The sequence below is a fragment of the Stegastes partitus genome, unplaced genomic scaffold, assembly GCF_000690725.1.
Source record: "Stegastes partitus isolate 25-593 unplaced genomic scaffold, Stegastes_partitus-1.0.2 Scaffold18, whole genome shotgun sequence".
Lineage (NCBI taxonomy): Eukaryota > Metazoa > Chordata > Actinopteri > Pomacentridae > Stegastes > Stegastes partitus.
The window spans coordinates 446,090-473,016 of NW_007577749.1; the positions used below are offsets into that span (position 1 = coordinate 446,090).

Here is a 26,927-nt window from a genome sequence, read left to right on the forward strand (position 1 = left end):
CGTCTCATCAGCGGAGCAGTAGCTTGACTGACACCAAAGTCAAATGCTTCATGGACGTCATAATCAATTATCATATCAGTCTGTTGCATCATTGCATTTTATGGAGCTTGTTAACCAATAAGCCAATTATGACACCTCAGCCAAGCATACTAGCACACACTGTGTGTTACTGTACAAAAAAATAAATAAACAAAAGCAATACTTTCTGTAACAAAGTTTTAAAGGTTTGGAAGGCCTGCACGGGTATTTTCAGTTATGACTGCTTAGACCTCTGCTCAGCCTGGCAGTGGATGGAGACATGATGGGAATTATGTGTAAAGAGAATAATAAAGGTCTAGATAAAATGACAGAGGTGTAGTGGCCCACCAAAACAGTGGCAAACAGTAATGACAGTAACTCCCTGCATCAGTGACAATCAATTTCTGTAATTAGCGAGTTAACCACTAACCCAGAGATTCTCTCTATTTCACTTTCCCCTTCTGTTTCCGTCACCATTATACAACAATTTGCTCAATACAAAGCGATTGAAAAGGGACAGTGAAGTTCTGTGAGCTAAGAAGTTCGCTAAAAGTCAGTTAGTAAGCACGCTGTCTCATTAGCTCAGCTCAGTCACAAGTGGAACAATCAGTTCCATATGTTCAAAAGACATGTTTGTACCACTGATTATCTGCTCTTTAGTGACACAGTTCATATTTGTAGTATCACGCTTCATCCTTCAATCATCAGTATATTCAACATGTAAGTATCCGTCGATCAGTTCATTTGTTTCTACTTATGTGAGTTGGGTCACCATGTCTGTAACAAGAAAAAACTTAAAAGAAAGCACAGCGAAGGGCTGTAGAGAAAGACACAGAAACATTACAAGCTGTTTTGGAAAGGGTTTTAAGATGTTTGGGGAGTGTGGTCTACAAGAACGGCTAAGGAGAAGTCACCAAAGGTTCAGGGCTGCTTGATCCTGAATGGCGGAAAAGAAGTTGGCATCAGAGGTGGATCAGGAAGTTGGTTTAGATGTTTAAGACTCAGGTACACATACACACTAGTGTTAATTTTGGCATCTGATGTGGAGTTTAGATTTAGATTTACATGTACTTACTCACACGACCGCAAGAGGTCACTTACATAATATGTTGCTTACTAATGTGTGCAAGAGGGCATCGACTGGCAATATCATGAGCATGATGATAACTGATAGCGACATTTATTTGTCTTACAACGCGCAAATCAGGTGAAAGAAGAAAGGTGGAGAGTTTGACGCTTTTGTTTCGAAAAATATGACCATCCACTTTACTGTAAAAAAACATCTGACCAGCCCACATTTTGAAATGTTAGTTCTGAGTCTATGTTCAGAAAACATTGTAAAAAAACAGACACTTTACATGCGACCTCGGTTGTTGTTTACACGCCCCTCTCCACTAACTCAGCATCCGTCTGACGTCATCCAGTCTGTTCTGGCAAAATTCCAGACTATGCACCCCAGTGCTTTCTTGTATTGTGTTGAAGTTCTTGTGTAATTTTACAACTTCCACTTATTTGGGCAGCTGTTACAAAGAAATTTCCCAGCGGAAAGTAATTCTGATTCATATTCTGATAACACGGATACACACACAGGTGAACATACTGTACCATGGCAGTTGTGCTAAACCAATTTTATATTTCACTATTTAGAGTAGACTTGCAAATTTCCACACTTTCACAACTTGTTCTGTCAAATATGATGGCTTATAGTAGAAGTAGGCACGAGAAGTGAGTAATTATGTGCTGCAGAGTGGCTCATGAGGTATATCAGCCAACCAAATTTATTTTTCGGTTCCTTCCAGCGAGACACCAATGACAAGACAACCAGAGACAGCCATCATTTACTGGATAGTGAGTGACAGAAGACAAATTCAAATGATTTGCAGTGAAAAAGGCAGCGGCCCTGCAGCAGCAGCAGACTCAAGGACATGTCCATTGGTACCTAACCCAAAACAAATCAAATTCTTATGACACGTTACCACAGTGTTTAGGACAAGCAAAACAGCAATCAAATAAACTCTCCCTTTTTCTCTGTTCCTACATGTAACTGCATAGCACTCAAAAAAGTCCAGTCTTGCTCGGTAAATGAAGGGGATTGTTGTAATATTGCATCCTTCATTAAGACAGGGATGTGCGATTCACTACAGAATGCCAACTGGCAGATTTTTGTTCCTGATTAAAACTCTTGCTCCTGTCCTGAGGGCATGATGACGTCATCTGCTAAATTAGCATTTCTGTGGCATCAGCAGTACCAGTTTGAGAGGGTCTGCAAGTTTATTGGCATAAGAACTTCATGATGCCAACTAGAATTAAATAAATATACATAAATAGAATAAATTACATGAACCTGTCTCACCACAGCTCACATTTGTATGATGTCCAAATTCTGATCTGAAAAACATGTGTAACAAGCAAGTGGTACATTTCCAAGACATATTTGGGGACTCGGAGCCTCCATTAAATACAATTCATAACTTGCATACATAAATTTCAAATGGCTGAATACATAAATGATATAAGGGTACAAAGGAAAGTCAGCTGCACAAAGTGAACTAAAAAGTCATGCCAGCTGAGCTATTTTTCATCCAGAGTTGTACAGTGAACCTGCAGCACAGTTGGAGACAGGATTGGATTAGAAGAAATACAATATAAGATAGTGTAATGCCTGACAATCAATCATGACTACGACTTGTGTACCAAAGCAATAACAAAGGCTTTAAGGATGTTTATCATTGCAGATGTGCAACCATACTCGGCTGTAGAAAACAACAGTTTTAAGCAAACAATCCAAGTGCTAGAGCCCTCCTACAGTGTGAACTAACGTATACATTTTTGTCAGTTTGTGTGCATGCCCTGGACAAACAAGTGCAAGTAGAAAATATCTACTGCACCTGTAGTTGCGTTAACCGTCGGTGGATCGACTCCCAGGGCTACAAAAAGCTGCTAACAATAGGGATGTGTGTGACTAGCCACAGTTGATTAGCTGGAAGCAGCTACCAAGTATCTAAAGTTACACTGGAAGATGGTGTTTTGTGTTTGTGTCTGCTTGTTCTGTCAATCAGGTCAATATGCTGCCTTAAGAAAGACCGAAAGGACTCCTGCTTAGCCTCTCCTCCTCATGCTGTCACAGTCAAGTTCACAGCAAGTGGTTAAAATACCAGGTATCAGTGAGATACCAAGGTGGACATGCAAAAAACATATACATAATGTAGTTATATGACACCACACCAGAAATGTTGTTCACTTGCTTCTCTAGTTTGTGACAGAGAGAGCACAGGTGGGCGGTTTTAGACACTGACCATGCAGTCACCACGTCCCCAGGTCAAGACCAGACAGGGATTTTTGTTGCCACCAAATAAAAGCAAAAATACATCTGAAAAATGCTTTTATAGCCTGCCTTATATATGTATCTAATGTTACAAAGACATATCGTGTGCACACTTTCTCGTCACCCTGACCATTGCTCTCTATCACCAAGTAAATGAAAGAATATGAATGTGAATACTTTACCTGAGTATAATAATACTGTACAGCTTAGTCTCTTTTCAGTAGCTTGTAATATGATCAAAGCTCCCAATCATCACTCTATAGAATGAAAATAGAACCAGTTAATATAAATATGTATAAATGTATACATATAATAATAAATATGACCAGTTCAGGTAGAATGGATGCAAAAAATGGCTTTAAATGTAGATCATAACAAAAGAAGTGAAAATGTGGGCTAAAGTGAGTACCAGAGTTTTATTGACCTACACGGTACCACTTTATCATATAGAGACAACATGATCAGTCTGAATTTGCAGCTTTAAAGGGACACTGATGTTACACATTAAAGCTGCATTTGGAGGAAATGTGGAAACAAAAAAAATAGTCACAATTTGAACACAGCCCTCCTACTGCAGCTCTTTCCTCTCCCCTCTCTGCTGTAAGCCCCTCACACCACACAAGCACAATAACCAAGCTAAAAGTCTACATTCATCTGTGGCTTCACCCTGGAGCTGATCGGTATAAAGCCCTGTGATTGGCTAAAATGTCTTGCCACGGGCTGGATTTTCTAAAGCTTTAAAACAGAACCAGGAGGAGGTGCAAAGTTTCCTCTAAGACCACTTGAATTGCAATATGCTGAAATGTTAGTTTGGAATCTTTGGTCAATAATGTCAAAACATAATGCCTATCCCTGCTTTAAATTCAGTTTATTCACCATGAACGCTGCATTTCAGCCTGTAAATGATTTGTTGTTATAGCTGGCCCTGACAATAAACTATAGAGTAATCAGTCCCATCTGTATGTCTGTCTGGTTTAATGAATAATGCAGTAACTAACAGTTAACCAGGGCTATTTTGGCACATGATCCATGCAAAACCACAAATTGTCTGTCTCAAACTTAATGTTTGGTACAGATGAAACAAACAAGATACTGTGCGTATTAGTGAGTGGTAGTGGTGTCAGTACCGGAATTTTCTTTGGACAGAGTTGGGCTAGGTGCTTCCCTAGATCCCCTTTTCCAGTTTTTAAGACAAACTAAGTGATCCAGGAGACTCTGGTTAGAGTGGTCACATCTAACTTTCAGCAAGAAGGCAAATAAGACTAAAACAGCCCTCTTTCAAACATCTCAAGAAAACTAAAAATGAATGTGCAGTGATTGAAATAAATGCACAATGAGAATCCTAAGGAAACTGAAGGATTTTACGTTTTACGATCTTGGCTCATACTAAAAAAAAAAAGTCAAACTATCCACATCTGCTGCTTCAGGTTTGGCCATAATTTTATAAATATGTTTCTTGTCGAGGCGACTGCGCTTCAAAATAATTGCAGTAATCACAGTAACTTAACACTCAAATGTTCTTACTTAGCGTCGCTGGGAAGTGAAACAAGGTAGGCTGTTTAATTTCCTTTTACGGCATTCAGTAGTTGTTCCATGTAGTCCCTGTATCCACAGTGCAGCTCAGCCCCTATCTAAGGCAGACTGTCTTAAACTTTTCCGGCCCATGAGCCAAATTTAATCATCTGAGTCTCGCCCTGGGACCCGGGCTCATTAAAATGCACTGGTAAACTCGTCATGTCACCGGAATCAGGTCGTCTCTCAGCTCCCAATTTAAGAGACCTCAGTTTTAGACTGAAGCCAGAAAGGCCCCCTGTCTCTGCGGTCTCCTGCTAAACTCCCTGCGAGTTCAGCTGGAGTTCACTCCACCTTGTGATTTTTTAAGTTGTAGCCTATGGCCTGTGCCGCCCCGTCACAGACTGCATCAATAATGCAGAGACCACAGCCTGCTAACATCTCAGCCTTTAGCAAAAGGTCTGCTCGACAACACGGCGCTCAAACAAAGGCAGGCTGTAGACGTCTCAGACTAGCACCACGAGAACAAGAACACTAAAACCTGGGCTATTTTAAGTACACACACACACACACACTGCAGACTTACAAGTGGCAGTACGGATGAAGAGATGAACACAATCTGCAGCTGTATAATACCCAGTTGTGCACACTCTCAGATAAGCACACACAGATGAATGGATAAGTGTGCGGTATGTACACACACATGCAGACATAATCAGGAGTGTGTGCAGTATGTGGCTCATGTAGCTGGTCTATTGAATTACCACACGAGAGCAGAGCAGCACTCAGCACAGCATTCCTCAGGAAGGGTACGTCCACCTCACTCACACACTCACACACACACACAGACACACACACACAGACACACAAAGCAAAATACACACCCTGCTGTATCTCATCATGAAGCTACTGGGAAACATTTCCAGGTGTCAGATGAATACATCTCAAACTATTCATGAATTGAGGACAATGCTGGTTTATTTTTCCCACTGACTGAGCGGTTATTGTTGAAACTATCTTTTTTATGTTTTCAATGAGATTCATAGTCTGCAGTACTGTGAAATGCTTTGCATAAAAGAGCATGTAAATCTTTAATTTGAGTAAAATGGAAAAACCTCAGAAGTGGAGGTTTTCAGGGTAACAGCATCAATGTGAAATCAGTGTGTGTATGTGTGTGCGTGCATGCGTGTGTGCGTGCGTGCGCGCGCGCGTGTGTGTGTGTGTGTGTGTGTGTGTGTCTCATTCTCCAGTCCTTTCTCCCATGCAGGGACTTTACTGAATTATTAAATTCCTACTTAGACTTTGTGGTTAAATGAAGCTATGCAAACAAGGACGAACTGTATTAAAAGCACTCTAGCAGTAAGTGAATGCACTGTTTGACAAAACTGTTTAAATGTCTTCTGTGAAACAGGCTTAAAGAGTAAAACAATATCAAATTGCTGTCTCCAGCACTTTTGGGTTGTTTCTAGGACTTCTTAACTACTTAATCAATGGCTTAATACTGCACTTTCTGGACTACTGCTAATCACTGTGGGTACTGCACAGCCATTAGCCAAATGCTGGGGAGTTTCTCTTCCCTAAAGCTTGAGGGGCTGAGATCTCTGGCAAGTGGGCTCCCAAAGAAGCAAAAGGCAAGATAAATGAGGAGAGGGGAATGATTCCTTGTGGAGAAGGACGTGTGTTTACTCATGATACCCATCATAATGATGGTAAAGCAACAGCTAACGTGCCTTCCACCATGGATGATGCAGTCCTCCTCAGTAACTAATAAAAAGCAAATGTACCATCTCCTCGACTTGTAACTGTAGAACCTGCCTGAATCTGTGTAATCTGAAAAGTGCCAGAATGCGATTACATGCATCATTTGCAATTCTTTTGTCAAAATCTAATTATATGTATCTGAGATAATGCATGTTAGAATAAATAAAGCAGCTCCCCACGTAGGCTCGTTAATTTATTACAGAAAGAGATAAAACATACAGCTAAGATGAACTAATCCCATCAGATTTCATCAAAATACCACCTGCAGTAAGAGAGATATCACATGTGACAGAGAAACTAGTAGTTGCTGAGCGCCTGCAGACGAGTACAAGGTCTTAGCAGCAATTTGAGAAATATTCAGGTCATGAGAAATGTTGGATTTGACACCAACAAATCTTATAGTAGAAAAAAAATTTACTTGTTTATTAACCTCTTCATTTACAAAATACCTGTGGATACTCTCTCCATACTATGTTGTGCTGTCACTTTGACATGCACCACCTACCAAAGCACAGAGCAGACCAAGCACATCCCTACCACTCCAATGTCTACAATGTGTCTTGCAACACCTTGAAAACTTCTTAAGGACAAACTTGAGGAACACAACAAAGAGCCCAAGGCGTTGACCCAGCCTCCAAACTTCTCTGATCCCATTCTGATCAATTATCCATGGGATGCACTGAGCCACGCCAACGACACAGCGGCCACACCCCACAACTCACAAGACCTGAAGGACCCACTGTTGACGTCCCAGCGTCAGAGGTCCCATGACTTCTAGCATACATACATACACAGTATGGAGCAGCGTGAAGTTTGTCTCCTGCTTGAAATTGTAATCCCACACAAATATTCCACAGTCGGGCTGGGCTGGCTATCACTCATTACTCAACCTTCTTGCTGCGAGGCAACAGTGCTAACCAACTGCGCCACCTTGCAGCCCCTTAGGAGCATTTAACCTTTAAAAACTTTAACTTAGTTCATTACAACAATGAAAAAAATGGAAAATCCACAGTTATAATTACCATAAAATAAGATGAACTCTTCAAATGTCTTGCTTTGACAAACATTTATGAATATTCCGTTTACTATAATATGTGAAAGAAGAGCATCAAAGTCTGATGTCTGAGAAGCCAGAAACAGAAAGGAAATATTTGACATTTGTGCTGAAAAACTGACAAGAAGGATGATTTGATTATGAAAAATATGTGAAGATTGATCTCCTGTCAATTAAAGTACATAGTTGCAGATCTAGTTTCAGCTTCAAAAACAAAAACACTTGCACCATATCAGCACTACTACCAGCATCCAGCACTGACTGGTACACTTATTGGCCTACTGATGACGGTCCCATCATGCAGTATTTCTGTATGTGTGATATATATATATATATATACATACATACATACATATATGCATATATATATGTGTGTTTAAATGTAGCAAACTTCTTATGCAACCTATGAAATCTCCAATAGAGATAAACAGGATCATGGTGTCAAACAGGCAGTAGCCTTGAAAACCTGAACAGAAATCCTGTATCTCTGACGGGCTCCTCTGTGTTAAGTGAATGACTGAGATTAACTTTCACGCAGGATACGCACCTCAGTGCTGTGATTTCTGCAGGGTTAGCGCGGAAGAATATACCATGTTTTGGCAAATAACTTCTTTGATCAACTTATCATGGTATGCCAACTGGGGTTAAAAATAAAACCGCGGCTTTTCTCAGAGGGTTTCACGCAGCACTTTGATCTTTCATTTGACAAGCACAACATTTTGGGATGTATTCAGTCAGAACTCAGCGAGAAGATTGGTTCTGGCCAAGACGAAATCTTGAAAACACTGAAATTGGAATAGAGATATTAAAAACGCTTTCCTTTCTTTGGCGAGAATGTGAAATTCTTGCTTGTACTATTTTTCAAAGGATATGCTGCATCTCAAACATAGATTTGTTTTTAAGGGTTGCCAAATTACTTTAAAGAAATTGTGGCATCAAGCTGTTTTTCAAAAACCTTTTCAAGTTGGTGTAGAGAAGATTAGACTGAGCTTGTAGCATAAATATAATGAACTTTTATTGATTAATTATACAGCAGCATGAAAAATCTATTTAAGATGATTATGTAAAGAAAACAGCTGCAAAGAGAAGAAAGTTAAAGAAACTCAGATTTAGTGTGTGACGTGTTGGGCTGCCACTGCAGTCCTTTAGTCTGTTTTGCTTCCACATACCATGCTTCTTACATTATTTTCACTCTATAAAGTCATATACACACCACTTTCTGCAGACACACAATAGCAGGCAGTGTATTTGTACATACAAAGACACACATACTCCAATGAGCACAATCCAGACAAAGAGACACACACACACACACACACACACACACACTCTGGTGCAGGCTGGCACTCGTTTTTGCCCGTCTCGCGCCTTCGCTCCACCAACACAATACTGTCACATTTTGGCGTGTCACATGGACTCGGAGACAGACAAGGCTGTATTATCAACAACTGGCTGGGACTCACGTCCTGCATGTGTGTGTGTGTGTGTGTGTGTGTGTGTGTGTGTGTGTGAGAGAGAGAGACAGAGAGGAGGGCTGTGAGAGTTCAGGTTAAGGCTGAGCCGTCAGCGGCAGACAAGCCCCGTCAAGTCTCCCTCCTCTGTCTAACACACACTCAGCCTCTCGCCTCGGGAGGTGAGAAGCCGCTAATTGGCAAAGGGCGAAACGCACACGCTCGCAGTGCACACACATGGATTGACGGTCAGTTACAGTTATACACACACACACACACACACACTCACAGTCTAGTAAGAACAAAGAGACAGACAGAAATACAAACAGACAGATGGACACAGAAGTCTGGCTCTGAGGCAGTCGTACAGTGTGTGTCTACTTCGCACATCTCAACCTGGTAGACGGGAAGACATAACTGTAGCTAATAATACACACTGTCTGCCCGCTGACTTTCCCCTCAACTTTGCCACTTCGTTATTATTTCATGGCTTGATGGTTTTTTATTCACTTATATATTAATGGACTCTACCTTCGCAGTTTAGCCTGCGCATAGAGTTGACCTTAAAAAAGGCAAAGCTCGCCCTCTGTTTGATTTTTGGTTTAAATAAAGGTTGAATTAAACAAGAGACTGCAGTGCCTTAATTGCCCATGAAATCTGCCCTATAGAAATTCTGGAGAACAAGAGTTACAGCAGCATATTACAAGGATTACACCGTTTACTGGAGAATCATTTTACATGTATCTCACATGTAATATTCACGTTGTTTTGTGTAATTTGCAAGATGCTGTTTAAACTGTATGGTGTTAAGACTAACTTGAAATAAAGCATCCCAGTGTTGCTGACAATACTGGAATATTAGAATATCTACACTTCATACACATCAACCCCTCTGGATGCCAAATAGAAAAATCCACAGAATGTATATTCCTGTACAGGCTGCTGATGGCTGGAGCAGACCACCAGACTCAACTGTCACCACACCTATGCTGATGTTGTTTTTTATAGGATCTGTATGGTTTTATATTTAAGAATATGTCTGTAAGTAAATTAAATGAGGAAAAAATTGCAGAAATTTCATAAAAGTTAATATGCATGACAGGTTTATGATGTACAAAATGTATATTTCCTATCTAACAATCAGGATGTTGAAACATTCAACTCTGATTGCTGCTTTGTTAGTTATGAAGACTCAATATTATTAAGAAAACTGAAACTTTTAATTTATTTTAAAACAGTTTATAGACTCTGAAGGAAACATGGCTGAATGTCAGCCAGCAGAGCACGATGCAATTACCACAAATATCAGCAGCTGATAAAAAACTGTCAACAGCTTGTTAACATTAGGCCAAGCCAAATCACTTCATTCATTCAGTCAAAGAAATGTCCTCCTGAAAGGAGTCTGGAGGGTCACATTTACAGTATATGAATGCATTTGACTTCAGCACAGTGAATTAATTAGAAATCATTTTCTGTTCCACTGTAATGAATTATAGATCTCAGCTTATTGTAACAGATTATAAAGCTGAGAGAGCATTAAATGTCTCTACATGCTGTACAACAGTAAAGTCAGCCATGGAGACGACTGTACTGCTTGTCCAAACACAACCAGAAATTAAGTATGGAAAAGGTCAATAAATGTACATCAGTGTTATTGTTTAAAGGCCTACATATACATTTCTATCTTCAGTGGATCTGTGAAAAAGTATGCATGATATTATTACGTAAACAAGAAAACTTCAAGAAATCTCATCGTATGCCAGGAGGCCAAATACACTGATCGACCACAACATTAAAGCTACTGGCAGGTGAAGTAAATAACATTGATCATCATGACACTGGGAGTGCAGGCACCAGACGTAATTCTCAGCATGTCTCCGCCCACTTCTAACCTAAGCAGAGGTCCTGTCAGCCATACGGTCGTCCTCAAATGTATTCATACCCTCCCATTAGAGAAGGAAAAAAACAGCTGTCATTGAAAAAGGTTGAAATTGATAAAAGTAATAATAAATAAAAATGTAATAAAAATCATAACATTGCTTTGAATTGTGGTAAAACAGAACTAATTTTAAAAAAAAAAAAACCCAAGCAAACAAGCATGATGGGACTTGTAAACTAACATTTTGTTGAACACCCCTTTGAGGCGACCATTTTAATCAAGTGTCTTCTGTAACTCTCAATCCGACTTCTGATCTGTTGACAGGTATTTTCATTTGGCCCGCTGCTCATCAGCAAAGTGCTCTAACTTAGCCGGGACAGTTTTTTTTTTGGTTGTTTGTTTTTGTTAATAAATTATTTTCAACCACAATTCAAAAGCAATGTCTTATTTTACCAAATTATAATTCAGCATTTTTTTTATTTATTATCACTTTTTTAGTTTCTAGTTATTTGAGTGACTATTGTGAATTTTGTCTTTTCTTTCATGGAAGGGTATGAATACATTTGAGGATGAGCGTACTTGAAAACACATTTTAGATATTTGTATTATATCGTAGTTATTATAAGGTATACACCACTCAGACATAACATTAAAACCACTGACCAGTGAAGTCAATGCCACTCATGATCTTGTTACAATGCAAAGTTCTTCTCAGAAACTTTTGCATTCATGCAGATGTTATGTTGACATATACCACCTAACTGAATACTGTGGCAGACCGATCACATCCCCTTTTGCAAACACGGTGCCACAGCACAAAAATGCTCAGGAACAGATGAAGGAACACAACAAAGAGTCCAAGGTGGGAACCTGGCCTCCTAACTCCCCCACAGGATGTGCCAGGACAAACCTCACACATAGAAGTCCCACCCTGCAGGACCCAAAGGATCCACAGCCAACATCCTGGTGTCAGACAGCTCACGACACCCTCAGAGGCCCATGTTCATGCGCTGATGCCTCTGAGCTGTTTTGGTGGCTCCAGAAGAGCCTGTACATTATGCAGCTAGTTCTGATGTTGCGGCTGATTGGTGTATTTTTTCAGGACAGGATTTTCCTATCACTGTATTAATACCTTAATTCATGGAAATCTTAAATACCATGACACCCTGACATGCTGGCAATATTTACCAGTCTCCATACTTTCATCATTATCCACAGGCGTCCTTTTATTGAACCCGACTTAACAAGCTTTACTTCAACAGCTCACCTCATCAGTGCTGCAGCAGAGGATAAAGATACAATAGCACCCACTCCAGCTTCCTACGCTACTGCACTCTGCTGCCACAGCCAAGGACTCTGACACAGCATCCAAACTCCACAGCGCACTGGGCTGGGTGTGTGTCAGAACAGTGTGAAGTATGTACATGGGCGAAAGAGTGTGTGAATGAGACAGAAAGACAAGAACAATGGAATTTGAGTGAGTGTGAGTGTAAGTGTGTGTGTGTCTGTGCGTGTGTGCCTGTGTGTGTGTGTGTGTGTGTGTGTGTGTGTGTGTGTGTGTGTGTGTTGGAGGGTGGGGTCACAGACAGGTGAAAACAATGATAAACAGCATGAAATAACAATACTTCAAAGCTTGGAGGACTCTTCCTCTTCGAGAGGTCCTAAACCTTCAGGACAAGCAGAGGCATGATAGGTTTGGAGGGGGCTTATGTGTACAGCCAGCCAGGCAAGGAACAAAGCTCACACTAAACATGTACTTGAATTTCTCTCTACCAGACTCACACTGGAAAAAAACCCTGCCCTTCATGCAGCTCACCATAGAACAGGGCTCAGTAATCAAATTAATGTAAACCCGATCGGTTTGCTGGAATACTGTCAGGAAGACCAGTGCTGTGCTGCTGCACTGTCTCACGTATGGATCGATGCTTTATAAGAATGCATCAGTTTGAAACTTCAAGCCATGGGTTTGCAAGATGTAGCAAATGCTGAGTTCTTAATTTTCCTCGGTGTTTAGCATCAGACTATTCATAGTATGCAGTTCTTTAAACCAGAATGAAAGTTCTTAACTAGTTCTTAACTCCATCCTCCAGCATCTGGACCCTGCAGCAACCTACGCCCAGATCCTTTTTGTGGATTTCAGCTCTGCTTTTAATACGATCATCCCCACTCTGCAGCAGGACCAGCTCCCCCAGCTGCAGGTGCCTGAGTCCACGTGCAGGTGGATTACTCACGTCTTGTCAAACAGCAGGCAGCAGAAGCTGAAAAACCACATCGTGGACTCCTGAACCATGAGCACCAGATCACCACAAGGCTGCATCCTTTCACCCCCGATCTTTTCCCTTTATACCAACAGCTCACCTCCAGTCACAAGTCTGTCATCAACCCAGTGAACAATGTACTGCTGCTTCCTGGGCACCATCACCACCCAGAACCTCAAGCTGGACCTGAACATCAGCTGAAGAAGTTCAACCTGCCAAATACAATGATGGTTCACTTCTACACCGCCATCATTGAGTCCATCATCACCTCCTCCATCACCCTGTGGTAGCTGCTGCCACTACCAAGGACAAGAACAGACTGCAGCGCATCATCATCAGCTGAAAAGGTGACCGGCTGTAATCTCCTGACCCTCCAGGACCTTAAACCGTGCTGGGAAGATTGCAGTTGACACCCTGGACATAAACTGTCCGAGCCCCTCCTGTCTGAACCTCACGACACAGAAACATCTTTTTTACTCCAGCAGTGGGCCTCTTCAACAAGACCAGAGACCCCCGGTGACTCTGCCCCTCTCCCCCATGATAGACATTAACTCCATGCGTTACATTAAGGCACAGCTTTAAATAGGATTAGCATTACTATTATCCTCTTGCACATTTCACCTTCTTGTTTAAATTCCATACTATGTAACCTTGTATATTCTCAGGTGACTAATTTGCACATTCCTCCATAATGGAAATATTTCCATTACTTTCTGTGATTTACAAATCCATGATTACACTTGCTGCTAATTGGCTTATAACACTGCTTTTTTTTTCTTTTTTTTAAATTTCATTTTATTTTTATCAGGGAGGTTATACATAGTCCAACATTCATACCAAGTTCAAATCATTCAAATATTACACAAATATATATGTACATATATATCATGTATAATATCGCCCAGTAGTCTACAACATGTTTCAATGATATTAACTTGAAACTACTTGAGCTACTGCTCTCCCTTTCATTTTTAATTACATTCCTGATCCAACAAACACATGAACAAAGAGGCTGTCACTCTCACTCATCCACTCATAAAGACACACTCACAACACAATCTATTTGGTCATCTGTAGAATCAATATTTTACAGAAGGGTGATTAAAATAAGTCAGGTCTCCATGGACCCATATACACGACCCATTTTGCCCACCATCTCACAAATTTCTCTGATTGTATCTTTATAGAAAACGCCAATCTTTCCATAATGTAAATGTCATGTCTAATTTTATGCCAGTCATCTAATGTTAGAGCATCTGGTTGTAACCACTTCTTAGTCAAGGCCTTCTTCCCTCCCACAACTAATATTCTCATTAAGTATTTGTCCGCTGCAGACTGAGCGTGCAGAACTGCAGCTCCCAAATACAGTGTGAAAACACTGAATGGAATAATTATGTGAAATACAGTTTCCAAACATTTATGAACTTCTCGCCAAAAAGATGTGAGTTTCGGGCAACCCCAGAATATGTGGCAATATAACCCTGCTTCGTCTTTATGTTGTTACACTTAAAACCTACGACTGGCAGCACTATTGAATCTATATGCTGCTCTTTACTGATATGCACTACACACCAAGTCAAACTCCTTGAATGTGAAAACCTTCTTGGGAATGAAGCCTGTCTGATTGTGAGTTAACTTTTAGAACAATGTAGAACTTGTGACTGATGTGCACTGCTGGATGAACCCTCATCATCTTCTTGGTGTGGGAGACAGGCTGGGTGGGAGGGGACATGTGCAGCCTGGTAGGTGTTTAGGGCCATGGGGTTCCCAAAATAGGTATGACTTTTTCATTGGGAAAGGTAAGAGGGTGTGTGTGTGGCTGTTTGTGGTGTGTCTGAGCCCCACCGTGGTGCTCACCCCACCCTGCAGCGGTAGACCTGCCCTCAGCTCAGTCACACCGGCTCATCTGCATTAAAAAGTTGGGCAGCCCTCTGGCCTAAAATCTGACTGTCAACTCTGGGTATCAGCTTTGTGATCTAGCTTCACAGCTAGCCTCTTCATCAAATCACACAGGACAAGACAGCTAACGACACAGCGGGCAAACTGAATAAACACAGCTCATTTGTGTGTCAACTCAGGCTGATAAATATCACGGCAAACGCGGAGGTCACGGTCAGTGGGAGAGGAAGCGTCCCCCCGCAGGGACGGAGACATAGCGGACTGGTGCTGCTGTGGCCCCGGCGGATGGACGGGAGCCAGGGCTAGCCTGCTGCTGCTGCTGCTAACTTAGCCTGGTTAGCTTAGCTCTGTTGTCTGGCGCAGCTTGGAAAGCGGCTCCAACTCTAAACAGCAACTTCCACCGTCTGGCCCAAAGTCAGACCCCCACACCGGACAGCCTGAGCAGCGTTTAGCCCCAGCAGCTAGCAAGAGCAGAACATTCCTCCAGCCGCCTACGACCACAACATTATGCATTTAAAAAAAAAACACACCAGTGGACAGAAATAACTAAGAAAATGTCGCGGGCTTCCTACCTGTAAATGCAGTCGCTAACGTGCTAAGCCGCCGTGTCAGCTTGTTTAAAGTCTGTGATGTTGTGTTGCTAGACGTCAAGTCCAACTGCACTACAGTTGTTTCCAGGCTGGGAAGCAAAATAAAGCCCAGCTGTCCTACTGTACGGTACATGCTGACAGCCGGCCTGTCGGCGAGGCTTTGGCGACACCTGCAGGGCGCAGGATGCAGCGCAGCCACAGCTCCAGAGTGAGCAGCCTGGTGCTCCAGAGGTCACACAGGTCAGCAGCAGCAGACCTGCAGCGGCAGACCTGCATCTCCACCTCAGTGTCCTAGTGCAGGGCTTCTGAGAAACATCTTGGCTCTTCACACCTGTTCAAACACACTTAAGCACAGCAGATAGTATTGCAAGTAAGTGAGGCTTCCTTTCAGTATTATCGTTCAATAAACCAGGGGTACGGGGCGCCGCCATAGCTCACGTGGTTGAGCTGGCGTCCCATGTACAGGGACTAAAGTCCCCGATGCAGTGGTAGTGAGTTTGAGTCCGGCTCATGACACTTTGCTGCAGGTCCTTCCCCCATTCTTCTCGCCCACTTTCCTGTCTCTCTTGTCACTATACTTACAATCTAATAAATCTACAAAAGGCCAAATAAACCAGGGGGGCTTCACAGGTGTACCAAAAATACAAGACTAAAAATATACCAAGAGTTTCAGGCAGCAGCTAAAAATTAGACAAACAAAATATACCCACAGGACTGAAAACATCAATAAATAAGCCTGTCTACACATTTAAGCTTTTCAAAAAAAAAAAAAAAAAAAAACTAACTGTAATTCCACTTCGTCCTAATCCTGGATCATAGTAAGTTCACCTGTCAGATCTGCAGGGTCTTGGTTGCAGAATTTAAAAGATCTGAATGTAAAATAGAGTCAGAAACAGTACAGGTTTTAAAGGTAATATTACAGTCTTTACTGAACAAACTAAACACAAAGATGTGTTCTGCTGTGGCAGCCCACTGTTTTCATGTGGTGACAGTGGGTGGAATTCATGAGAGGCAGGACGGTCGCTCTCACTTCATCTTGAAAACTGCCAGCAACTGAATGCAGCACACTTTGTGTTTGTCCTCAGCTTTTCATTTGCAGTTTTGTATGTTTTAATGTTTAACAACTTGCTTTATTGTAGCTATTGCTTTTATGAAGTCAGTGAAGCCAGACTTTATTTTGGGGAGTCTAGCTTATTCTGAGAAAATTCTGATTTCTAAAGTTTTAAATAGGCTTGTCTTGGGTTAGCATAGAAACACCAACTAGAACTGTTTTCTCCAGCATTTTAACCCAAAGTTCATCTTCACTGCTGCTTTATTAGCAGTTTTGTGGGTAATTTATATAAAATGCATGTCACATCCTCACATGGCATGCTTAGTTGTGCAGTTAATACCTTAAGTCGTGTTTTATATCAGGATGTGTGCTTGTTAATGCAGTATCATTAAAAAAAAAATATTTTTTTAAAATAATTTTTCTTTAAATAAATAATCAAAAGCACATTAAGTGGCAGCTAATCTTGCCCAATGTGAAGGTCGTTATGTCACTTGTCCAAACAAATTAACAATCCAACTACTAGAGAGCTCAAGTTTCTGACAACATATATATATATTGTTTTCCTATCAATTAACTTAACTTGGCTGGAGTTCCGTTTAATACACCAAAAAGGGAAACTATTTTTGAAACACTCATTTGTTCTCATTGGACCATCCTGGCTGAAGTGGTTAAAAACATAAATTACAGAAAAAAACCAAGCAACATTTATAGCTAGATGGATACAGCTATACACCTATCTCTGTCTCTCTCTATTTTTTAAAAAAATCAGAATCAGAAATAAACAGGCTGATGTGATGTTATCACACTGGATCTGTCACATTAACTATTTTTACTCTGAGCCTCAGAGGCACACAGAAGCAGAAGTCTACCCATCAACCATATTTCTTCTATAAATCACATTTTTTCCAGTAAAAAATCCTCTATAGTAATGTGGGTAAAAACTTGAAAGCAAAACTACTTATCACAAAACTTTATTTAAAATGTATACATACAACAATATATTACATAATATACTATTTCAAGCATGTGCAAATTGTAAGTCAACATGTGTCAGGATGGTTGTCGAGAGCTACCAATGACTGCATACTGCCTTCATATTAAAAACTGCTACACAATCAGAAAAATAATGCTAAACACTAGTGTTTTTCCCAATGTGCTGTCACAATGTGTGGCATCTAACAGGTTAACAACACATCCTTGATGAAGTTTACATACATTTTCCTGTGCCATTCCAGTTCCAAAACTGATTATGAAAGTGGATCCAATACCCCCAAGCAATTTTGGCCATTTGCCCCAGAGCCAAAAGAGGAAATGGGGAGCTAATTTTCTGTGACTGGAACAGTGATTAACACCGTTTTGCCATGGTAACCATACTAAGCAGGCCTGGCAAGCTGCCGAACAAAAACCCCACCAGAGGAAACTCTTTTAGCATGTAATAACAATCATTAACCATCCTAATGTTGCTGTGAGCTGCCCTGATCATGACTAAATTAAGTACATCTGGACCGTTTGGAACGAATCTTGGAGGTTGCTGGGAAGTCAACACATGGTGCTGACAAAGGCCACTGTGCAGGTGGGCTCTGCATGATGAGGAGCCATCTCCATAGAAACTGCACCAGTACAGACGGTTAGGAAAATCTTTTGAAACGTAGACAGACCTAGAATAGTAATTTTAAAATTAAGCGACTCCAGAAAAACAGAATCCTTAAACCTCTTGTGGTCATTTTACAATCAGGAGTTGACGACAGAAATTACTGCATCAGGCTTTGAGACAAAGGGCTTCTTTGTCAGATTTCAACTACGTAACGTGGCAAAAAGGCCACAGTGTTGCTTTTCCAAAATCAAAATCCCAGCAGCCATGTTACCAAACAAGAGACAAAGGCATTCCTGTATGACCAACTCCAAGTAATCCCCAATGAATCTCAATTGGTACTGCTACTGTCTGACAGGGGCCATGGCAACAACAATGCTGCCTTGTGACATGACTCAGGGATAAAGCAAATACCAGATCCAGAGTCAAGTGACAAAAATCATTAGCTCTCTGAAATGCCAGAGCAGTGCAGACTAATTGAGAGCCAGTCAGACTCAAACCATTTGGCTTAAAGTACAAACAGGCACAATCATTTTTCATGGGCCTGCTGAGGACACCTGCGCCTTCTCCAGAGGCATATGGGGCTGTGTTGGCTGCAGAGTCTCAGTCTACATCTCCAAATATGACAACTAGGAAGGATTTATATCCAGGGTTTGCTTTTTTTTGATCCCTAGCAGTTTGTCTTTTCTTCTTAGCGTCTCTCATCTGTCCCATGATGAATAGTGGAGAGACGAGCATTCACCCAAAACCAGGCAGCATGAGGAGGTGGCGTAGGATGGTAGATGGTGAATTCAAGGCACTGCCTCACCGGTCAGCTGAATAACAAGATTTCCACTTGTTTCTGACTGGATGAGCAGCAAGCCAGCGTGTCTGCCTGCAGTGCTGGGCTTGAACTGGACGGGTAGCTTCAGATAGTGCTGTGATCTAATGGGTAGGAAAGAAGAATGGCGGTTAATAGACAATTAAATAGGCTTGAAAGGTTAGAACATGAATACATGAGACGTGCACAGGCCAAAATACACATGCTGCTTCTTTATAAATGACACTCAGGACTGGACTGTACAAGTCGAGACAGACTGTGGCAAAAATACTATCTCAACTCTCTTCAGCTCTAATCCATGTACACCCAAAATGTTCACTGACAAAAATGTAGTAAAGGGGTATCGTGGGTGCATTTGTCAAATCTAAGAATTTGTTGCTTTTCTTTGTCTTACATGGCTGTGAACTGAACATTTCTGGATTCTGGACAGTTAGTCCAGACTAAATGGGGCGTCTCATGACTGGGGATCTTGGAAACTGTGATGGGCATTTTTTTAAAAACTGTTGTCTAATGTTGGACAGAATAATCAATAACGGAAATAATTACAAGCTGCCGCCCTAATAATAATAGCTCCTAAAAATACCATTAATTATTCATTCACCACCTTGACATAGACAAGCGGTAAAAATTGATGGAGGGATTAGCCAATTGAAAGTACAATTAATTTAAGGTCTATGCATAAATTTTACATTAAGTAAGAGGAATTGTAAAATGGCACTGGCTGTATTCCAGTTGTTTTTTTCCCCTCAAATTTTGAATACAGAAGGATTTTCAAAGTAAATGCTACCTACAGTTGGACTGAAAAAATATTTAAGACGTAAAATATATTGAGCACTTTTGAATACATAAAAAGGGACCCTGAAATCACTGCTTTGTGAGACTGAAAGGGACCTACAGGTACCCTGCGAATGCCACAACATGCTGGGAACACCACACAGCCATCACATATCCACACACTGCAGGACTCACACTACACCGACTGCAGAGCTGGGCCAGGTTCAGGTTGTGGCAACACATGACATACAGCTGCCATGCCATACAATAGTATGTGTGACACTGCTTTATTTTTTTTTGTGGAGGAAATCAGTGAATTTCAATTTTCTTAGCAGCATGACCTCTTCTCATAAAGAGAAAAAAAAAACGTTTTTTTTTTTGTTTGTTTTTTTGAAATACCCCCCTTCATGTACATTGTTTTTTTCTTTTTCAAAAATACAAAGTACATGTGCCCATTCTGAACACAGTCCCTCATCAGCACAGTACAACAACTAGTACCTGTGGCCAGGCAGCACCTCCCCAAGGCCTTAGTGAGGCACAACATCAGTGCTCCTCGAGGCCTCAAGTGTCTCCCGTATATAGTAACATCATCTTCCAGGTCCCAGTGTCTCACAAGACCTCCCACAGTGAGCATTCACAATAGGAAAATTACATTATACGGTCTCCAAGTTACATCATGAAGCACGTTTTAAATAAACTTAGTTACCAAGTGTCATGAAACAAATAATCACAAAAACCCTAAAGTGGAAGTAACGTCAATAAGAACAAGTGGAAGGCAGTGACTATAAAGATGACTAAAAGCCTGGTATGTCCAGCTACAACTGAAAGAGCAGAATGGAGAGTTTCTGTTAGGGATAATGACCAGTGGACTCACCTCAGGGAATATTTGGAATGCTTGATGTGGAAGGGCTCCCTAGGGTTTACAAATTTCAGCTGCAAGTCAATTAGAGAAGCCACACATCAAATATCAAATCCATGCCAAGCATAGCGACAAATGTTAGGTGTTGTTATTTCATTTACCATTCGGTGCAAACACACTAAGTCAGTCATGCAATTTCTTTTAGCAATATGGACTAATACATACAGGGTGACCTAGTATCTGCTCTGCAAAATCTCAGGTCGAGAACTTAACTTCCTGCTTCTTTTTAAACTGAACGTCTGTGTCTGAGATGACAAGGTCTCATCTCCACGGGCAAAAGAAAAAAAACTAAAGACATATTTTAAAATGATATTTTATGGACTTACTTCCTTGCTTTAGCTCTGACAGCCTTTCTTTTCTGGACAAGATAGTGTTGCATATGTATGCCTGTATTTCAGTTTCTGCTGCAGTAAGCAAGAAAAAAAAAAATTCTACTTCTTAACGTCTTCATGAAGATAAGGTATGCCTCACCTCATGCGTGTCGGACGAGTTGTTGCGGAAGCTGACCTTCAGAGTGCTGGACTCACCCACCCGTGTGGCTGGGAAGGTGTACAGATCCTGTGGAGAATGTACACCCCTCCGCACAGCCTCCTCCTGGCTGAGGATTACAAATAGTGCCGGTTAGGAAGCACCATAATCGCACCTATTGAACTATTTAAAGATACAACTTATTACTAAAAAAATAACTATCATATGAACTACATTACTCATTGCAATGAAATTCTAGAGCTTTTGAAGAATGTTAATTTTAAATAGTGACATTATTAATAAGATAGAAGACAAAACAATATTCATTTTAATGGAGTATTGTATGTTTCAAAATGTTTTCTTTTATTAAACAAGCTAATATTTACACAACAAATTCAACCACTTATTACTTGTATTATGTGTCACTGACACATAATACATCTTGCAGCAGTCAGCTGTATTCTCAGATATTCCCTAACATGGCTAATTTTTACTATTAAAAAAATCTTGACACATTTTTAGATTTGGCTGGATTTACCTGTTCTTTCCCGTGGAGGCTTCAGCTCTCTTTCTAGTCTTGAATGGGGCCTCCGTCTTCACCAATGAGCAGTCTCCCTCCTGTGGTCCTTCCATTGGTCCGGACCTTACTCCCTTTAACAACACAGACATTACTTTAGGATTTGACCAGTTAGCTTTTGCAGTGTTTTAACACAACTTCAAAACAGATGGTTAACAAAATACTCTTAAGAATGAATAACGTCAAACATCTTTTAAAGTATACTGTGCACTATAGATATGACTCTATTGGTGCTGGAACACATCACTGCTTACTTGCACAGTATTTGCAGATAAAATGCAAAAGTTAACTTTGATATTAAGTTCCTCATCAGATCGCCAATTGCAACACCATTGTCACACATTTGCCTTAAACACTGCTCAACAATTTAGCATTCCACTTTAACACTGCATCAAAGACAAAAAACAAACAACAAAAGCACTACCATCATAGTCACTTAACCTACTTGTGTAGAGCTTTCTATCTGGCATCCCACTTGCTGCGTATGTACGCTCTTAAGTTAACTGGGTCTGTCATGACACTTCACAGTAAAACGGCACACACACAAAGCTCCTGGAAGGCCCATCCCAGCAGGGTGGATGTCTATCCCATCCCACAACCCACTGTTTCCATTTGTTAATTCTGTCACCAACACTACAAAGCCCCAGTCAAAGTACCCCCATAAATGCTGGGGGGTTTTGGCTGCTTTTTTGTTTTGTTTTATATAACAGTAATGATGGCTTATATTGTTTTAAAGAGAACATTTTTTTGTTTTTTTGTTTCACACAATGCCTGGCAACAGTAGTACAATAGATTCAAGTTTATCTAAATGCAGAGTTTTGTGCATCGCTGCTTTATTGAAGCTCAACCAGTGGAAGAAAAAAGGAAAAAACGGATTATATGGTTTTATATTCAGGTTTGGTTTTTGACACTAGGTACCATGAAAAGAAGATGATATTGGAGTAAAGTTAAGTTTTTTGTTTTTGTTTTCATGAAAGAGTTGCAGACAGTAATATGTTTGGGCAAAGCTATACCATGATCCAAGGGACCAATGCATTTTTCAAGTACAACTTTTATGTAGATTTGCTATTAGTATGACATCGAAATCACACGTCAAGTTAAATCTGAAAACCACTAATAAATGAATCCTCACAGTGCCACAGAGTTGGAAGCGGATCCTGGTTTTCTGCTGGGGCTCAGACACAGGGTGGCACTCTAAGTCCCAGAACTGAGCATAGTCACCTCGGTCCCTGGGCAGGAAGACAATGGGCACCTAGGAGCATATAGAAAAAAACAATAATTAAAAAAGAAAGACATTACAGGAAACAATCAGAATATATTTGAAGTCCCTCTCCAGGTGCTGATTTGACTCCTAAAAACTCCTCTTTGTGTATTGAAGTTACATGTTTAGAGGTTTTTTCCATGCAAATGACTTCTTCATGCCTTAAAATGGCTTTGATGTAACTCTACTCCATCGCCTCTTTCAGAATGTGCAGGTGTATTAAGTCCCAACTCTCTCCCCACTCACTGCAGCTGGAGCACACCATCTAACCTACAAGTCTGCTCAAACATGAAAACTGCTCTGCACTACACAATGGCAAGCTGTTTATTTTTTAAGTAATTCAGCCATAAACAATTGAATTGGAAACCAATTCTGAAAAAAAAAATTATAATAATAATGAGGGCAACAAGCCCCACCCAACAGGTTGATGGGATTGGCTCCTGAGGCTTGTTATATGTGAAACTCCATAAGTCTAAATTTGTGACTGTCATTGTTACACCACAGATTGAAGGTAGAAATACTCAGCCATGGTATTGACTGCCTAATGTGCTAATTAACTATCTTAGAGCATATACGTATATAAAAAAAACACCATATGGACTGTCAAGGTAAGAAAAAAAAAAAGGGGGGGGGGGGGGGGGTCGGTCACAACTGTATAATAAATGTTATACCAACACATGTTCTTCTAAATGCAGACTTCAAAATGGATTTTTGTTGTAAGGATTACAATACTTTTCTCAAACACAAATTAGAGCCACAACAATCAACTATTTTACTTGTCATTATAGCTGCCAATAGATTTTTTTGAACTATCATTTAATGCATGAAAAAGTAATTGGGAAAAATGTTTTTAAACATATCACAACAAATAGCAGCAAATTACAGCATTTGGTAAGAGATGAAAGATAAAACAGTAAAACTGATCGAAAAATGCACCTAAGAACTAAAAATGGTGAAAAGGTTGATAAAAAAAAAAGTCTAAAAAGAATAGTAATTTTAAAATACAGAAATAATATAAAACTAGATCACTATAGATCGAATGTCAGTACAACATTTCTCAATACAAGTGTTTAAATTTCAATGTCTCCTTTTCTAGGTTCTTGCTCTCCATCTTCTAATCTACAAATGGTAAGTATGAGATCATTTTCCTGTAACCTACTACACTTGCAGTAAATATGTGCCTTCCCTTCACAACAACCTGACAAGTCTACTTGGATGCAAGTGCCTACCTGCATCTTCTCATGGGCTCCCATGGTTCCTGAGACCCTGGAACATCTGAAAGCTGTGTAGGTGGCCCGGTAAACATCTCCGGTGTTATCAACCCCCTGAGGAGAGAGAAAGGACCACAGTTTGAGCTGAGCCACTGCACACAACAGCTCCTAACCAACTACAATAATAAAACAAGAGCATCAAGACAGTGAATGTAACAAACTATATACCAAATGAGTCATAGCACAAAAAGGATTTAGTTGCATTTACAGAAGAAAAATATTCAAAAGAAACTGGAAACAAACTACAAAAGCAGTGAAAGCCTCTGTTCCCCAGAGTGTGGTGTTAAAGAAGAGAAACAGTAAAACAGTAAATGAAATGAAACAATTGACAGAACAAAGAGATAATGAAGAATAAAGCACCTTGACATATGGAGGGGCAAATGATGAGAGGTACCACCTCACTTCTACTTCCCCATTTTGCACCTCCAGCTGGGCCTCTGAAGTACAGAAGAACAGAGTTTTAGTCTCCCACAGCAATGCAGATACCATGTGCTGCCTAAAGACTACAACTTAAAAACTCAACAGTCTGAAAAGTATTTGACACAAAACATTTTTGAAGATAATTGTTGTAAGACTGCTCAGACTTGAGCCAATGTATTAATGTAGAGTTGTATTGGTAGTAAGGCAGCAGATTCTTTCCAGTGGTCAGCCACCTCCTTACCAGACGATTCCCCTGAGGGAGTGGTGAGGAAGATGATCGTCTTGTTGCTGATTTCCACCAGGCCCTGAGGTGTCTGGGGTGTTAGCAAGGGCTTGGTGGAGAGCCTGGCCACAGACAGCACAGGAGTAGCAGCCTGAGGAGGCAGGGCTGACAGAGTTGAATCTGCTGGGGCTGCAGACACATCCAGAGCTAGGTCCCGACGTATCTGGACCTTTATAAACTGAACCAGAAATCACATTGTACTGATTTAGCAGTGTTAAGTTCTCACACTCCAAGAGAGCATTTAAACTGTTGTCGAGTAAGTATGTTCTCAGCGTCCCCACCTTCTGTTGACTGTCACACTGAACATAAATCTGTCCACTCCACGGCAGCAGGGCGGGTTTGGTTGCTAGTGAGGGGTTGGGGCTGATCAAAATCTGCAGATGGCATCTTGATGTACGATAATGAAGAAATTAGATACAATTGTGATAATTAATGTCACAGTCACACATACTGTAATTTCACTCTCTTTTCACTCTCAAGCAAAGCTAGATTGACAGATTGAAAGGGCTAATCATGCCAATGTTACATACAGACTTCAGGTTCTCTCACTGCTCATTATTTCGTTGTAGATTTATGAATTGATTTTTTTCTTAACTTTTTAGATTTTTTTTGCAGTATTTACTTTTACTGTCTGAATCTACTTACCTCAAATTAATCTGTTCCAAAGATTATATGTACGTTGAACATTGCATAATCATCTACACAATGTAATAAATGCAAAATAAAAATGAAAGATAAGCAGAAAGATACACAGAAAACATCTTAATCCAGTGAGTTTACACTGGGTTGGCATTTACCTTCGCAACAATATTGTTATTCAGAACCAAGTTTATTCTTACTGAGGCTCAATAACTCCATGCTGTGGGGTGATGGTGAGGCAGTGAGCGGGCCAGGACAAATCAAAGTTCAGCTCTCTGGAAGTATTGTTCCGGATCTGGACCTGACTGGTGGTGGATGCACCAGCTTAAACAATAAAACGCGTCAATAAGATGCGTCATCAACTGCACTCAAAATCAAGTTCACGTAATAATGCACTTTCAAAGTGTAGATTAGACTCACTGATGGTGGGAGCAGCAAGGACAAGCTGTTCTGGGTGGATGGTCCAGGACTCAGGCTGCCTGTGTAACGGTTCTGAAGCCTGGTGAAGGGGGATAATTTCCATTCACAAACTATACATTATTCACTTGAAACACTGAAAATCTAGTTATCCCAGTTGAAAAAGCACCACAATAATCCGCACTCATTGTAAGAAAGCATCATTGGTGTTCATTGAAGGCCTTCCAGTACCTTTAAGGAAGGCTCTGCCACCCTCAGTGCTGGACCCTGAGGACCCTTCACTGGCAGCACATCCAGAGACACATTGCCATTGGTCGAAACACTGAAAATGACACGACATTAAACTAGTAACTACAGTGCCTTGTGTACTTGAACACAAAGGGCTGCAATATACAAACATAGTAGAGAAGCTTAGGTCACATATTTTATTGAAATGTGTTTACTATAAAGAAACGTACAGACCTATAGACTAAGAAGATCTAAATCAGTACATTATATTAAGCAGTATGTAAGGTAGAAACTTGCCTATACTTTATTCTCCAGTCCATGACAAAAATGTATGACTGAATTTTATAATAACACTGTGAAACACAGGAAAACGTAATTTCACATCGCCATGTTTGTATTGTCAGTGTAGGTGGCCAGTATTAAGAGAGAACACTTCCTTGTATTCATAGTTATTAAGCTTT

The 26,927-nt window shown here is 40.6% G+C and overlaps 1 protein-coding gene and 1 long non-coding RNA gene across 3 annotated transcripts in view; both read right to left on the reverse strand.

Annotated features, from left to right (window-relative positions):
- Window positions 1–15,847, reverse strand: part of LOC103364687 (uncharacterized) — a 126,903-nt gene extending 111,056 nt beyond the window's left edge. The window contains exon 1 of the long non-coding RNA XR_520559.1: window positions 15,730–15,847. This is a non-coding gene — a long non-coding RNA (uncharacterized LOC103364687). The remainder of the gene's footprint in view (window positions 1–15,729) is intronic.
- A 1,906-nt stretch (window positions 15,848–17,753) lies between these two features.
- The window catches only part of cep192 (centrosomal protein 192), a 32,351-nt gene continuing 23,177 nt past the window's right edge, over window positions 17,754–26,927 (reverse strand). Inside the window, exons 41-52 of one of the 2 annotated variants that reach the window (XM_008291898.1) lie at window positions 26,470–26,560; window positions 26,242–26,320; window positions 26,022–26,145; window positions 25,464–25,569; window positions 25,141–25,360; window positions 24,840–24,916; window positions 24,438–24,533; window positions 23,080–23,199; window positions 21,909–22,021; window positions 21,374–21,500; window positions 20,858–20,916; window positions 17,754–19,313 (exon numbers count right to left, since the gene is read on the reverse strand). In XM_008291898.1, coding sequence (XP_008290120.1) covers window positions 19,181–19,313; window positions 20,858–20,916; window positions 21,374–21,500; window positions 21,909–22,021; window positions 23,080–23,199; window positions 24,438–24,533; window positions 24,840–24,916; window positions 25,141–25,360; window positions 25,464–25,569; window positions 26,022–26,145; window positions 26,242–26,320; window positions 26,470–26,560 — 1,345 coding nt within the window. In that variant the 3' untranslated portion in view covers window positions 17,754–19,180. The remainder of the gene's footprint in view (window positions 19,314–20,857; window positions 20,917–21,373; window positions 21,501–21,908; window positions 22,022–23,079; window positions 23,200–24,437; window positions 24,534–24,839; window positions 24,917–25,140; window positions 25,361–25,463; window positions 25,570–26,021; window positions 26,146–26,241; window positions 26,321–26,469; window positions 26,561–26,927) is intronic. The other variant, XM_008291908.1, reaches the window with a different exon arrangement.